At 32.8% G+C, this 13061-nt stretch overlaps 2 protein-coding genes across 3 annotated transcripts; one reads left to right on the top strand and one right to left on the bottom strand.

Annotated features, from left to right (window-relative positions):
* Nucleotides 1–3246: 3246 nt before the first annotated feature.
* Nucleotides 3247–6481, top strand: LOC105165223 (uncharacterized). Of its 2 annotated transcripts, none has more exons than XM_011084166.3 (7): nucleotides 3247–3360; nucleotides 3496–3552; nucleotides 3822–3846; nucleotides 3955–4029; nucleotides 4258–4362; nucleotides 4488–4607; nucleotides 6228–6481. In XM_011084166.3, exons 2-6 carry the CDS (start codon nucleotides 3548–3550, stop codon nucleotides 4602–4604), a joined length of 327 nt encoding a protein of 108 aa, XP_011082468.1. In that variant the 5' UTR covers nucleotides 3247–3360; nucleotides 3496–3547; the 3' UTR covers nucleotides 4605–4607; nucleotides 6228–6481. The 2 variants fall into 2 exon arrangements, with proteins under 2 accessions (XP_011082468.1, XP_011082469.1); XM_011084167.3 differs by having other exon boundaries at nucleotides 3326–3406.
* A 72-nt stretch (nucleotides 6482–6553) lies between these two features.
* Nucleotides 6554–11054, bottom strand: LOC105165224 (UDP-glucuronic acid decarboxylase 2). The gene is made up of 7 exons (XM_088881182.1): nucleotides 10244–11054; nucleotides 9957–10099; nucleotides 9138–9217; nucleotides 8240–8323; nucleotides 8053–8127; nucleotides 7173–7265; nucleotides 6554–7054 (listed from the first exon to the last, which is right to left on the bottom strand). The coding sequence occupies exons 1-7, from the start codon at nucleotides 10843–10845 to the stop codon at nucleotides 6839–6841; spliced, it is 1293 nt and encodes a 430-aa protein (XP_088737308.1). The 5' UTR covers nucleotides 10846–11054; the 3' UTR covers nucleotides 6554–6838.
* Nucleotides 11055–13061: the final 2007 nt, after the last annotated feature.

Below are 13061 nucleotides of genomic sequence, written 5' to 3'. Positions count from 1 at the left end.
AATTAGTGTCGAATTAAATGTTATATTTGATTTAAAAATGACATAGTTGGTTAATTAAATTATTAGATTTGCTATATTTAATTATTATTATAGTTAAGTTACACAATTCCATCGGAATGATTAACTAAATACGTAATTCTATGTATTGTTGTTTAATTAAATATACAGTAACGATAAATTGGTAGAAAATTCATAGAAATATTTCGAAAATTATATTTAAGAAATATTATGTTATTAAAGAGGAAAAATGAGGTTTTATGATTTAGAGATGTTGTCAAAAACAATAGTAATAAATATATAAGGGGTTTGATTAAATGAAATCTTATGATCTAGTTGATAAATTAAATATATACTTGGGAAGCTTAGAAAGTGTAGTTATTTAAAAGAAAATGAAACATGGGCTTGGACTTTAATATAAGTGAAATATTAAGAGATTGGTGGAAAATGTAACATTATATAATATTTTATTTAGAGTTTATGATATTCTATATATTTTGATTATACGTATAATGCTCTATTATAGGACGTGACGACAAAGTAGAGGGTTGAGCAATCCCTTGTGTTAATTGGAGCATTTTGGGATTTGAGGTAAGTATAGCTAATTGGATTTATATATATATATTGATATGTTTAGTGTTATATATTTTATATATACATATATATATATATTGATTTCTTATATTTGATCGTGAACTTGGACTTATATATTTACATACGTGCATTTTGTATATTGATTGTTTATATAATTAGTTGTGGATTGTTTGTTGGATTACCTTAATATCAGTAGAATTGTTACTATATGTTATATGTGCTTGTAATGTATGGATGTGAGAGTGGTATGATTATGTGATCGTATAATTCATTGTTGCATGAAATCGAATTGCGAAGTTATTACTGAGTAAGTAATTATTATAGATAACAGAATGATGAAGTTAGTGATATTGTTGTTGTGAATTGAAATAAAAGATGGTGCTTACCTAGTTGGGAACATAGTCGATTGTTTACGATAATGTGATTGACAATAATGTGGTTGATGATGTGATATGAAAAGAAAATGAATTAAGCTAGTTACCATGGCGCGTAAGGCACTGCAGTGTTCCGGGGTAGCGGGAAATATCCTGTGCTGTTAGCTACACACTGGGCTGGTGTGGAGATGTCATGTTTGTTGTTATATACTATGCTGATATTACTACACATTGGGATAGAGAGTATGGGGATATCACATACAACGAGTACCCTGTGTTGTATATGATACGACATTGACTGAGATGATGATGGTCGGCAAAACCATTACTGATGTACTCCAACTAGAATAAGTAGGGCCCTTAGACAATAAATGATAATATTAAATATTATGTCGTTGATGGATTTACAGTTGTGGGTATGTATTATTCATTGCATCTGTTGTTGGTATATGACGAATATTTGTTAGTTGATGTGATTTGCCACGTACTTTTTAGGAGATAGGTAACACTGACTAGCCACATCGAATTTTGAGCCATGCTGTTATTCTTATTAGGTGGGTTAGCTGTGACATTTGAAGCCGGAGTTTTTGATTGTTTGGTTGTTAAATATTCTAGTCTTTTGTTGGGTTTGTATTTTAAATTTTGATACTATTTTCCTTTGAGGTTATGTACATGAGGACATCTGGTAAGGATAGATATAAACTTTTGGCGTTATCTATTATCTTTTATGCTATATACATATTATATTGGTAAAATAGAATTTATTTTACGGGTTGAAAGGGAATTACTTATAGAATAAGTTCCAATTAAGAAACAATGAATTAGTAATAATTAAATGTAGTGTGTGGGGGGTGCTAAAAATGAACATGTATAAACTGGTTTTATTTCCCATCTTTAGATTTTTGATTAATTACATTTAGACCTCATATGAATTCGAAATTACAGATTCTCTCAAAAAAAAAATTGAACTTAAACTTACACTCTCTCCAAAAATTGACCGTTTACACATGATTCTCTTTCGTTATGATTTGGATTGGAAAAACTAATGTTAGCAAAAAAAAAATTGCATAAACTTCCAATTTTACCTCTTATTTAATGTCTTTATGCTTTTGTACTTATTAAGTAAAAGATATAGTGATGTTAACTTCATTTCATACACACATATATATATATATATATTATATTTTCCTTTTGAAAATACAAAAAATTACATGAAAATGATAAATGAGGGGAAATATTGAAAATTTATATATTTTTCTTTCCTTATGTCAGCATTTTCTGTCCAAACTCTAACGAAAAGATGTTAGGTGTAAATCGAAAATTTTTAGAGATAGTATAGTAATTTCATATTTTTTTTAGAAAAAATATAATTTAATATTTTTAAAAGGAGTTAAATATAATTAACCCTAAATTTTTAGATGAAAAGTGCGTTACCAGAATATATGTCAAGTCCTAAGATTTTGTATCCAAATTAAATTCGAAATCTATTGAGTAATTTAATTAAGGCAAAATTATATTTTTGGTTCTGTAATTTATTCTACTTATACATTCTGTCCTTTTTTTTTTTTTTTTGAACTCAATTATGAACATCTGATATTGGTCCTTTTTTGGTAAATTTAGTCCAGTGTTGATAATTTTAATTTTCTTCACACTGTAATCTCATATTTGGTCCTATAACTATGTCTTTAGGATCAAAATTGTCAAGAAAAGATTAAATTTGTCAAAAAATGACTAAATGTGAGATGTTTAGGATAAGATTCGTAAAAAAAAAAAGAATTAAATGTGTAAATAAAGCAAATTACAAAACTAAAAATATAATGACTTAAAGTTACAAGATCAAAAATATAATTTTATCTTTTTTAATTAGTTACGCCTATTAATCATATAAAAACAGTGTAAACAAATAGTGTACACTATTTATTAAGGGAGAGAGCCTTATAATAATGGCTGTCAAAATATGAATCGACCAAAATACGCTTACATATATCATTTTTCTTTCCCACAAATAATCATATTTTTTATTAATTAATTAATTTAATTAACTATTAATTTTATCTTACTTTTTTTTATTTAATAAAATAAAAAAATATAATTCTTTTACTCTTTTTATTGGGTCGGGTCGGGTCGGGTCGGGTTTAACCTGGATAAATCCGGGTGAAAGTGACGGATGGGCTGAAGGGTCCATTACACACATTAAACTACAAGACTACATACCTGAGTTTGGTAGGCCCTTTCATTGGGCCATAAAAATACTCACTTGGGCCTTATTTCGCTTTTGGGCTTCCTCACACGTGCGGACATCGTACTCATTTCCCCATGATTCGCTGAAAGTGGGCAAATTCGGAGATCCGTCAAAACCCTTGCCCCCAAATCAAAACCCCGCACTTCGCGACTGGTGAGTTCTTCATTCTCTCATTCCTTCGAAGTTTTCTTGTTTTCAGGTCTTAATTTCCCCTACTACTTGATGCTTATTGTCTCGGTTTTTCCACCTTTTCATCCTCTTCTCTCTGAAACGCTAGTTTTGTTTCAGGTCGTCGTCTGGCAGTTGTGTTTTTCTCTGAAGCTCGTGTAATCAGTCGAATATGAGGTAAGTGACTGGAGCTGTTCCTTTTTTACCTACGGTTTTAATGAGCATTATGCTAAATTAGTTTTTTATTTGATGGTTTATGAGGTGATTTTGAGAATTCAAGTTCACTCCCACCCGCAATTTGTTTTTGCATTTCTTTTGTTTTATTTTCCCCAAAGTTTTAGGATATTTTGTCGTAACGTTTTAGCTATTTTATTGAGTTCTTTTAACTATCAAGATAATTTATGGTTACGACTAACTGGTTCTGCTGATGTTTTTTGGTTATGCAGTCGGCCAATGGAAGAGGATGCCCCCGTATGTTAACTGACTCTTCCCTCTTTCCTTCATGTTGTTATAGTTGGCTATGTTCTGGTAATAGAAAACCAAAACTTTTGTAGCTTAAGTGGAGCTATGTTCTTGCAGGGGAAGAATGAGGAAGAGGAATTCAACACAGGTCCACTTTCTGTTTTGATGATGAGTGTTAAGAATAACACACAGGTACTGGTGAACTCTTTAGAAATCAGGGTTTTTATTTCCTGTTACCGTGGTTTCTTCATTTTTTTATTTTGAACCTTTAGGCTTCTTAAATTCTTGTTTTCTCTTCTATTCTTCCGTTATTGGTTCTTTTGCCTTCGGGCCCTCATTGTTCAATTTGTGGATGAGTTTTCCCGTTTTGATTTTACTATATTTCCAAGAGTTACTTGACTCATGTTTATTGGCTGGTAGGTGCTCATCAACTGCCGCAACAACAAAAAGCTTCTGGGTCATGTGAGGGCTTTTGACCGCCACTGCAACATGGTGCTAGAAAATGTGCGGGAGATGTGGACTGAGGTTGGTTTATTTCTGTAACACATAAAATCTGTTTGAATAGTTGAAGTGTCATATAATTATGCATTTTGTTTGTGCCGGTAGGCTATGGTACTAATTCCTTGGTGTAACTGTTATTGGCTGCCTAGGTGCCCAAGACTGGTAAAGGCAAAAAGAAAGCTCTTCCAGTTAACAAGGATCGTTTTATTAGTAAGATGTTCCTCCGTGGAGACTCTGTGATCATTGTCCTTAGAAATCCTAAGTGAGAGGTATGCATTCTGTTTTTATCAACCAATGCTTTTCAAGTTATGTGTGATTGACTGTAAATCTCAGATATCATTATCATTAGATTGTGCCAGGTTTTACCCTATTTTCTAGCTCAGATTATTAGGCAATCAAAATTTAGTATTAGTTTCTGAAGCACTCTAGTTTCATGCTTGTCTAGCAGTTATATTTATTTGTTGACTGTCCAAAATTGCTGACATTGTCTTTTCTCGGTTCAATTATTTTTTTATTATAAAAAAAAAAGAAATAAGAAAAATATAACTAAAATATTACACATAACAAAATTATAGCAAAGGTCGGTAACTTCACAAATATTTTCTTTTTAATTTTAATGTAAAGTCGCGGATAACCACCAATTTTTTTTGAAAATTTTTTTCTTGCATTACTTATTTTTTTTTATTTTTGTGAAGAAGTCGTGGATGACAAGTCTCATTTGCCATCCATAACTTCAATCATTGGCAAATGAAGTCTCATTTGCCATTTCTATTTTTTATTATTTGTTATAATAATTAATTAGTAAATAATTATAGAATTTAATATTTAATTAATTATAATTATTAATAAATTTTAAAATGTACTTATAAAAAAATATAATGAATTATTACTCATATTGTTTGAGGCACTTGCATTCCAATTTTAATTTCTTTTCTTCTCAGAATTTTTTTTTACATAAATTATTAATTTTATCCCTCATTTAAAATGAGCCAACATAGAATGTAGGTGAGGAAATAAGAAGACTTCGACGACAACGTCACCGGCCAATTGTGGGACAAATGGTCATTTTTAAAACATGTAATTATCGTAATATTTATAATAGCTTGCAAAAAAGCACTTCAATTTCACATTTTGTAACATTGTTAAAATTGGAAATTACGTGCCTCAAACAATATTCAGTAATAATTTATTATCTTTTTGGATATGTACATTTTAAAATTTATTAATAATTATAATTAATTAAATATTAAAATTTATAATTACTTGTTAATTAATAATTATAAAAAATAATAAATAGAATTAAGAAGTCTCATTTGACATCCACGAATGCAAGTGAAGTTGCGAACAACATTAAAAAAAAAATTGGTGAAGTCGCGGACATTAAAATTAAAAAAATAAATTGTATCCGTGACTTGCTATAATTTTCTTGTGTATTATGTTAGTTATATTTTTATTGTTCTCTTTTTTTTTATAATAAAAAAATAATTGAACCGTCTTTTCTTCCTTCATTTGATCCTCTGTCCTCCATGCATTTCATTTTTGGTTTTTTTGAGTCACCTTTTTGAAGGAGAGAGCAATGCGACATTTACTAGTCTTTTCTTTGTACTTGTAGTTCTGATGGATCCAATGTATAAGATGTTGGATTTCACTTGTGGATGTCTAACTGTGAATCTTTTCCATTAGAGCTCCTGCTGTTCAATGTTCTAGTTGCTCAAACCTGGCCATTCATTGTATGGTTTTCTGATCGTTGTTCTATTCTTCATTCTCTGCTGTGATTTACCATCTTTTAGTAGAGCTAGAAGCTGTGGTGCAAGGATGCTAGGTGATCCATTAATTTGTTTTATGATCTCGCATTATTATAGCATACTAAATTTTCTTCGTTGATGCAGGCTGGGAATGCAGTGTGAGTCTATGCAACGTGCAGTATGATAGATTATAGATGATGTGGTGGTTCCACCATTTTGTAACTTTTCTACACCAGTTCACAGCTTTTTGTATTTCACTTTCACCCTGTTTGAAACCTTAATCTGAATTTGTAGTATACTAGTGTGCTTGACTGGGAAGAAGTTATTAACCTTATACGTTGCTGTAGCCTGTAGCTGATGCTTATTGAAGTTAACAGCTTCTGTGGTTATTTTGTTCATGTGTTGGCTCTACCATCTCTAATTTGTTATGATATGAATCTCCAAAATAACTGGGTAAGTATCGACAGAAGTAAATAATAATGCAGTCATTTTATTACTAGAAGCCGGTTAAAAAAAGAAAAAGGAAAGAAGAAAAACAAGATGTAGTTTGGCCAAATTAACCTCTAGGAACTATCTTAAAGAGCAGATGTGATGCCACTGCTTCATGCTAGCTCTATCAAGCCGTGGCTGTGCTATATTGCACCATGTTTTGGCAATGAAGATCACGAATGATCATTCACGGTCAAATCAGTACTCTCCCTATCTCTTCAGCGAGGTTAGGAGATGTTATGCATATGCAACTCCATAGCTTTTTGTTATGCTGAGGAAGCAATATCTTCTTTGTGGTCGCCAAAGATGCGTTGCCTGAAGTCCTTGACCATTCTAGGGAGACCCTTGCGCAGTGGTATTTTGGGTTCCCAACCCAGCAGCTCCTTTGCCTTGGAGATGTCGGGCTTCCTCTTGTGCGGGTCATCTTCTGTGTTGGGTCTGAATTCTATTTTTGCATCTGGGTCAATGGTTTCTTGAACTACCTGCAGCCCCACAAGATTCCCAGAAGCGTTTTGTTACGAAGCTGTCTCGTCACATCTTTAAAATGAAACAAGAAACTTTACACAAATCCAACATGCAATCTGTGAAAAGGGGGTGTACCTGAGCAAGTTCAAGCATAGTGAATTCGCCAGGGTTCCCGAGATTGAACGGCCCAACATGCTCTCCTTCCATCAACCGCATTAGTCCCTCGACCTTATGATTAAACAACAACACATATTGGTACACAAACATAAAATTTTTAAGAGCTATTTGGCACAACAAACAAGCTTGTTTGACCTACCCATTTCATATGTGATTTTTTAAAATTCATCTGCATTTTCTGATGCAATACTCTTTCTACAGCTTAATTATGCTGCGTGTCTGGATTGAGAAAGTGTATCTACGTGACATCTATTCATAGAATTCTCCCAAAGTGTTTAGTTAAACTGAAAACCCATTGGTGTATTCTAAAAGAAAGGAAGAATGGTCTTGATTTGCTTAATTTAGTACGATCTAGTAGGAGGAAATATGAAGATGGTATGAAAGTTTAGAGTATCAAAATTCGCACTTGGGGCAAGGAGACCATTAATATTTGTAAACATTCTCGAGCTAATCAATTTAATGTAAACATTCTCGAGCTAGTCATTCCTAGCCCAATCATAAAAGGCGTGCACCATTAGAGGGCATTTATGTAATTTCTGGATGTCATTATGCAGCCTGGACATCAAACTAAAAACTATGTAAAGATGCACTTGACTCCACTCCACTGACAGATGACAATATAGAAAGACCACAGAGTCATTGATGACAAATTCAAAATGGCTTTTATTAGCCTAATAAGCCCTCAGATTCACCCATTAAACTTGAGATCTACTCCAATAATGTCACCACCCAACCTTAAATTAGAATCTTTCATGTTCAAAATCGAAATGATAGTAGCTGGCAGTAATATGGTACAACCGATTCCTTACGCATCATTAACCTTGAAAAACTTACTTACCAAATCAGAAACATACTGAAAACTTCTTGTCTGCTTCCCATCACCGTATACTGTCAACGGTTCTTTCCTCAATGCCTGCCCAACCATAACAAAAAAAAAAAGAAAAAAACATAGCACTCCTACATTAAAGACGAACAGAACACAGATATTTTCCGACAAGAAGAAGAACAGTAGAAACACCTCTTACCTGAGCAACAAAGTTGCTGACAACACGACCATCATCAATGCACATACGAGGTCCATATGTATTAAAGATCCTAGCAATCCTCACCTGTCAAGTTTTCCTTTGCTATAAGTATTTGTTCTGGAACAAATCAATGTACACAGCTGGATACTTGCTTACTCTTAAAAAAAAAAAATCGCTTGATATTAAAGGTATTATTCCATTCGCATTCCAATTATGAGTTAATAACTTTATTAGTCGCCAAAATCAAGTGGACTATCTGATAAAACAATAGTAATAACATGGATAAATTATATCAACACCGCATGGGGTTAAAATCTAGTTACGCAAAACATCTCGTCGTTCGTAAAATTACAGGCACACCCCATGATGGGGTATTTGTGTAGTGTACCATTAGAGGTGTTTTTTTTATAATATTTTACTGCTAAATAGATAGTATATTTATAATTACAACAGCAACTCCAAAAAGTGTATTTATAATTTTATAAATAACAGAGGTGTTTATGTAATTAAACTTGATCCTAGATGGTGCCCGTGTATTTTGCCCTAATAATAATGTACCATAAAGAGAAAGAAGTAATAATAATTATAGTACTATGGTAATATGAGTCAATTTTTCTTCTTTTTTTTTATTTAATGAATAAATATTGTATTGATTTACGTGTTTTGGATTAGAAAATTCATTCCAACAAGAGGAAAATTCAAATCCCAACACGGTCCATCGAATTTGAATTAATTATATGAAAAGTACAATATAATTATTTTGTGATTGATATACAATTTAAAAAAAATAATTAATTTTAAAATTATATTATATTTATTTTATAATTAATTTGATTTAAGAATAAAAGTTTTGGTAAGAAATAGGGGAATTTGAAGAATGAAAAGGAAGAGAAACAACCTCAACGCCAGCGCCTCTGTGATAGTCCATGGTCAACGTTTCAGCAGTCCTTTTTCCCTCATCGTAGCAGCTTCGGACACCTGTGCCCAAACCAACCCACATTATTATTATTTTTCTCAATAACCGACTGCAATCCTGCGTTGCCTGCCTTCAACTCACTGTTCATATTTACATTGCCTAGTTCCGTATCAAATGACGCATCTGCCCTCCCATCACCCCACATTTTATTACAACTATGCCCGTTCATAGATTTGGTTAGAAGTCACTAGCGTACAAAATCCCCCAGCAGACGCCCACGACTTTTGGTACCTCTCGAAAACCAGAGTAGAAAAGGACAAAAAGGGGATTTCCAATTAGAGGTCGCGATTCAAAATTGGAATCATGTGAGGAGAGTTCCAGGTCAAAAAGGTCATTAAATTAAGAGGTAATTACACTTCACTCTTCTCCCTAATTTTAAATTATATTTATACTTTTTAGTATTTAAAATTTATTAAATTTATTGATATTGATAAAAAAAATTAAATAAAATCTATTTATTGAATAAAAATAAATTTTAAATATTTTAAATTGTAATTTTTTAAATTAAAAAAATATCAAATAATCAACCCAAATTTGAAGAAAAGGTGTGTAATTATCCATTAAATTTAAAACCCACACCACGATAGCGCGACTTCTTCCATTATCTATGACCCAAGCGCTCATCTTAACCTCCACCCACTATATCGTGCTAACCTGCGCTGTGCCGGCGGGATTACCGCCTAATCAGTCTACCAGAGAGAGAGAGAGAGAGAGAGAGAGAGAGAGAGAGAGAGTAGCCACCTATTGGATTGACGTTGCCCCAGTAGGTTTCAACTTGTGGGTGTTGCAGAGGATCACCGTACACCTCGCTGGTGCTAGTTAGCAGAAACCGCGCACCGACTCTCTTCGCCAGCCCCAGCATGTTCAACGTTCCCACCACATTCGTCTTGTGCACAGTCGGACATTAAGGAAACCCGACAACAGATTTACAGACATAAAATTCTCGAGAGTTATTATTGCTCCGTTTGGATGAGGATTCAACAAGAATGTAAAAAGGAAATATTAAATGACCAAAACTCAGAGAAAAGGATATGATAGTTTTGACAGGGTTGTGCTTGTAATGAACCGGCGAGGCAGGGCAAGCCAGATGATAGATCTGATCCACCTCCAACAACAGTGGCTCAACGACGTCGTGCCGAATGAGCTCAAACCTGGGGTTCCCGAAATGCTGCATGACGTTCTCCTTTCTCCCCGTGAAGAAATTGTCCACTACGATCACGCTATCGCCTCTTTTCATAAGCCGGTCAACCAAATGACTCCCCACAAACCCCGCCCCACCCGTTACCACGATCCGGAGACCCTTCCGTTTCAATCCGAGCGGAATTTTCCCAACCGACTTGAATCCAAACCCGTTTATCAGGTGGCCGTTCTGGTATATGGCTCGGTGCGGCTGAGTCAATTCGGAGGAGAAGTACGAGTAGCCGATCGGCGGGGGGGAATTGGAGGAAGGGCGGAGGACGAAGACCAGAGTGGCAATAGCAATGCCGACGAACAGAAATACGAGCCGCTGTTCGCGTAGCATGTAGCGAATCGGGCGAACAACGCTGAGCCAGGGCTTCGGCGGCTTCGGCGAGTAAGCGTCACTCGCGGTCTGCGGCTCGTGGCCTCGGAATATTAACTCGGAACCCATGTTTACGTTTCTTCTATTCTCAATTCAAAGATGCTTGATTCCGATGTGTGTTTGGCAGCGTGTGAATTGATGGGGATGGGGAGAGAGGAGTCGTCGCCGGAGAAACGACAACTTCCACTCCGGCGCGTGGTGGTGGGGGTGTAGTCTCTGACGATTCAAGTTATAACGAGAGGGTGCAGTATAAAAAGGCTGGTCTGAGCAGGATATTACGGAGTCGCCCTCGGTTAGTTTGCTGCTGTTGGAGGTCAAAGGTGTAATTATCACAAATTGGTAGTCATTTGTAGTTAGAGGTAAATTGGAACACGGGGTTGGTGAAGATTATGTATCATTTTCTAATTCTATTGTAATTTTTTTTTTCTTAAATAGAATAAAGGGATAATTCCACCATTTTTCTTTGAGTTATGTGTATGTAATTACATGTAACTTACATATAATTCAAAAAATTATATTTAATATTCTTAAGTTTTGTTTTGTTCCAACAAATAAATTTATTCATTGATAAAATTCGCAAAATATGTTGATATAAAAAAAATCATATGAAAATTCATATTCACCCTAAATAGACTTATTGCAAGTCAAATAAAACTTTTATGACCAAACTACTCTTATAAAGATGAGAATTTACTTCTTTACATTTATCAGAGTGTGAAGAAGTATAAGAGTAATTTGATGAGAAAATATTTATTTGATCTATAATAAATTTGTAATACATCAATCAAGATAATTCAACTTTTTTGCTGATGGTAGCGAATTTTATGAATTTTACTAATAAATAAATCTATTTGTTGAACGAAAATAAATCTTAAAAGTACTAAATGTAATTCTTTAAATTAAAAGGAGTCTAATTGTGACTATACCAAATCATAAAAAAATTATATAATTATTCCTAAAATAAATAAAATCAATTTTATAGGCATAATATATATATTAAATAAAATAGAGAATATAACAAAATTTGGTATAGAAAATTCAATCCAAAAGGCCCATAATTTTCATAAAAGCTATGCCTTCTTATGTTTAAGATTTTTTTTCATAATTTCTCCAAACTCTCTTATTTTGATTTATATATTTATTTACAACAATAGTGTGGAATAATCTCTTACATTTCTCTTATATAATTGAAATTTTTCTCATATAATTTTTTTTACTTTATAGGTCATGTATTAGAAACAATCAAAGTGTGGTTTTGACCCTAAATTTTACGTTGTTGGATTTGTGTGATTATCCGGCATTCTTGTATACTGAAATTGTGATTTTCGTCCCTGTTTACCGTATTTCATACACGAGAATGAGTGTGTGAGGAAGGCTGGCTAGCTTGTGTGAAACTAGGCCGCACAGTGGGTGTAAAAGTGCCGCCGCGTCAAAACCCCTATGACAATAACAAATTTATACACACTATCACCTATCGACTAAAAAATAAATAAAAAAAATTAAATTAACTCTATATTCATTATAAATAATTAAAATAATACTTTGTAAATCTTGAAAAGGAAGGGGTCTAATCATCCCACAGGGACAGCACCGGCCTTAGCAGGTCAATTGGATCAAAACCACTTAAAGGCAACTTGTTGCCATCTTTGAGTAATAAAAACGCTCGTTTTTCGTGGGACAAAAAATTAAAAAGAAAAGTCAAAGTAACAACTACTTTAAGAAATTAGTAAAATATTCAGCGATTTCAATTATAGTTACCTAATCTCGAGAATTAAATGTTCAAATTTCGCTTAACATACAAAAAAAGAAAATTGTAATTTTAACGATGGTTTAGCCTAGTGATTATGAACGGTGTTCTTTGAACAAGTTTGAGGTCATTGGTTTGAGTCTTATCGATATGTGGGTGTTTATTTCACTTCATGTTATTTTATAATATTTATTTATATTGATGTATTGATTGAATTGATATATTGCTCAGTTATTGAAATATCTATATAATTACATAATTATCAAAAAATTAAAAAAAAACTTTGTAATACTTAGATTCAAATTCCATCAATATATTTGCCTATTTCAATAATATATTGACAAAAAATAATATACATTTAGATATAAAAATAACACTTTATTTTTTAATTTAATTCTATTAGAATTTTTTTTATTGTAAGTCGACACGTGGATTAAATTCATTATTTAATATTTTCGGTCATTGAAAAAATATTTTCTTTAAAAAAAATTAATCTTCGTATAATTTTAATTTAATTTAGAAATAAATTTGAATATCT

The sequence above is a fragment of the Sesamum indicum genome, linkage group LG6, assembly GCF_026168435.1.
Source record: "Sesamum indicum cultivar Baizhima isolate 11 linkage group LG6, ASM2616843v1, whole genome shotgun sequence".
Classification (NCBI taxonomy): Eukaryota; Viridiplantae; Streptophyta; class Magnoliopsida; order Lamiales; family Pedaliaceae; genus Sesamum; species Sesamum indicum.
The sequence above is the reverse complement of the archived record's forward strand: the minus strand, read 5'-3'. Positions and strand labels throughout refer to the sequence as shown.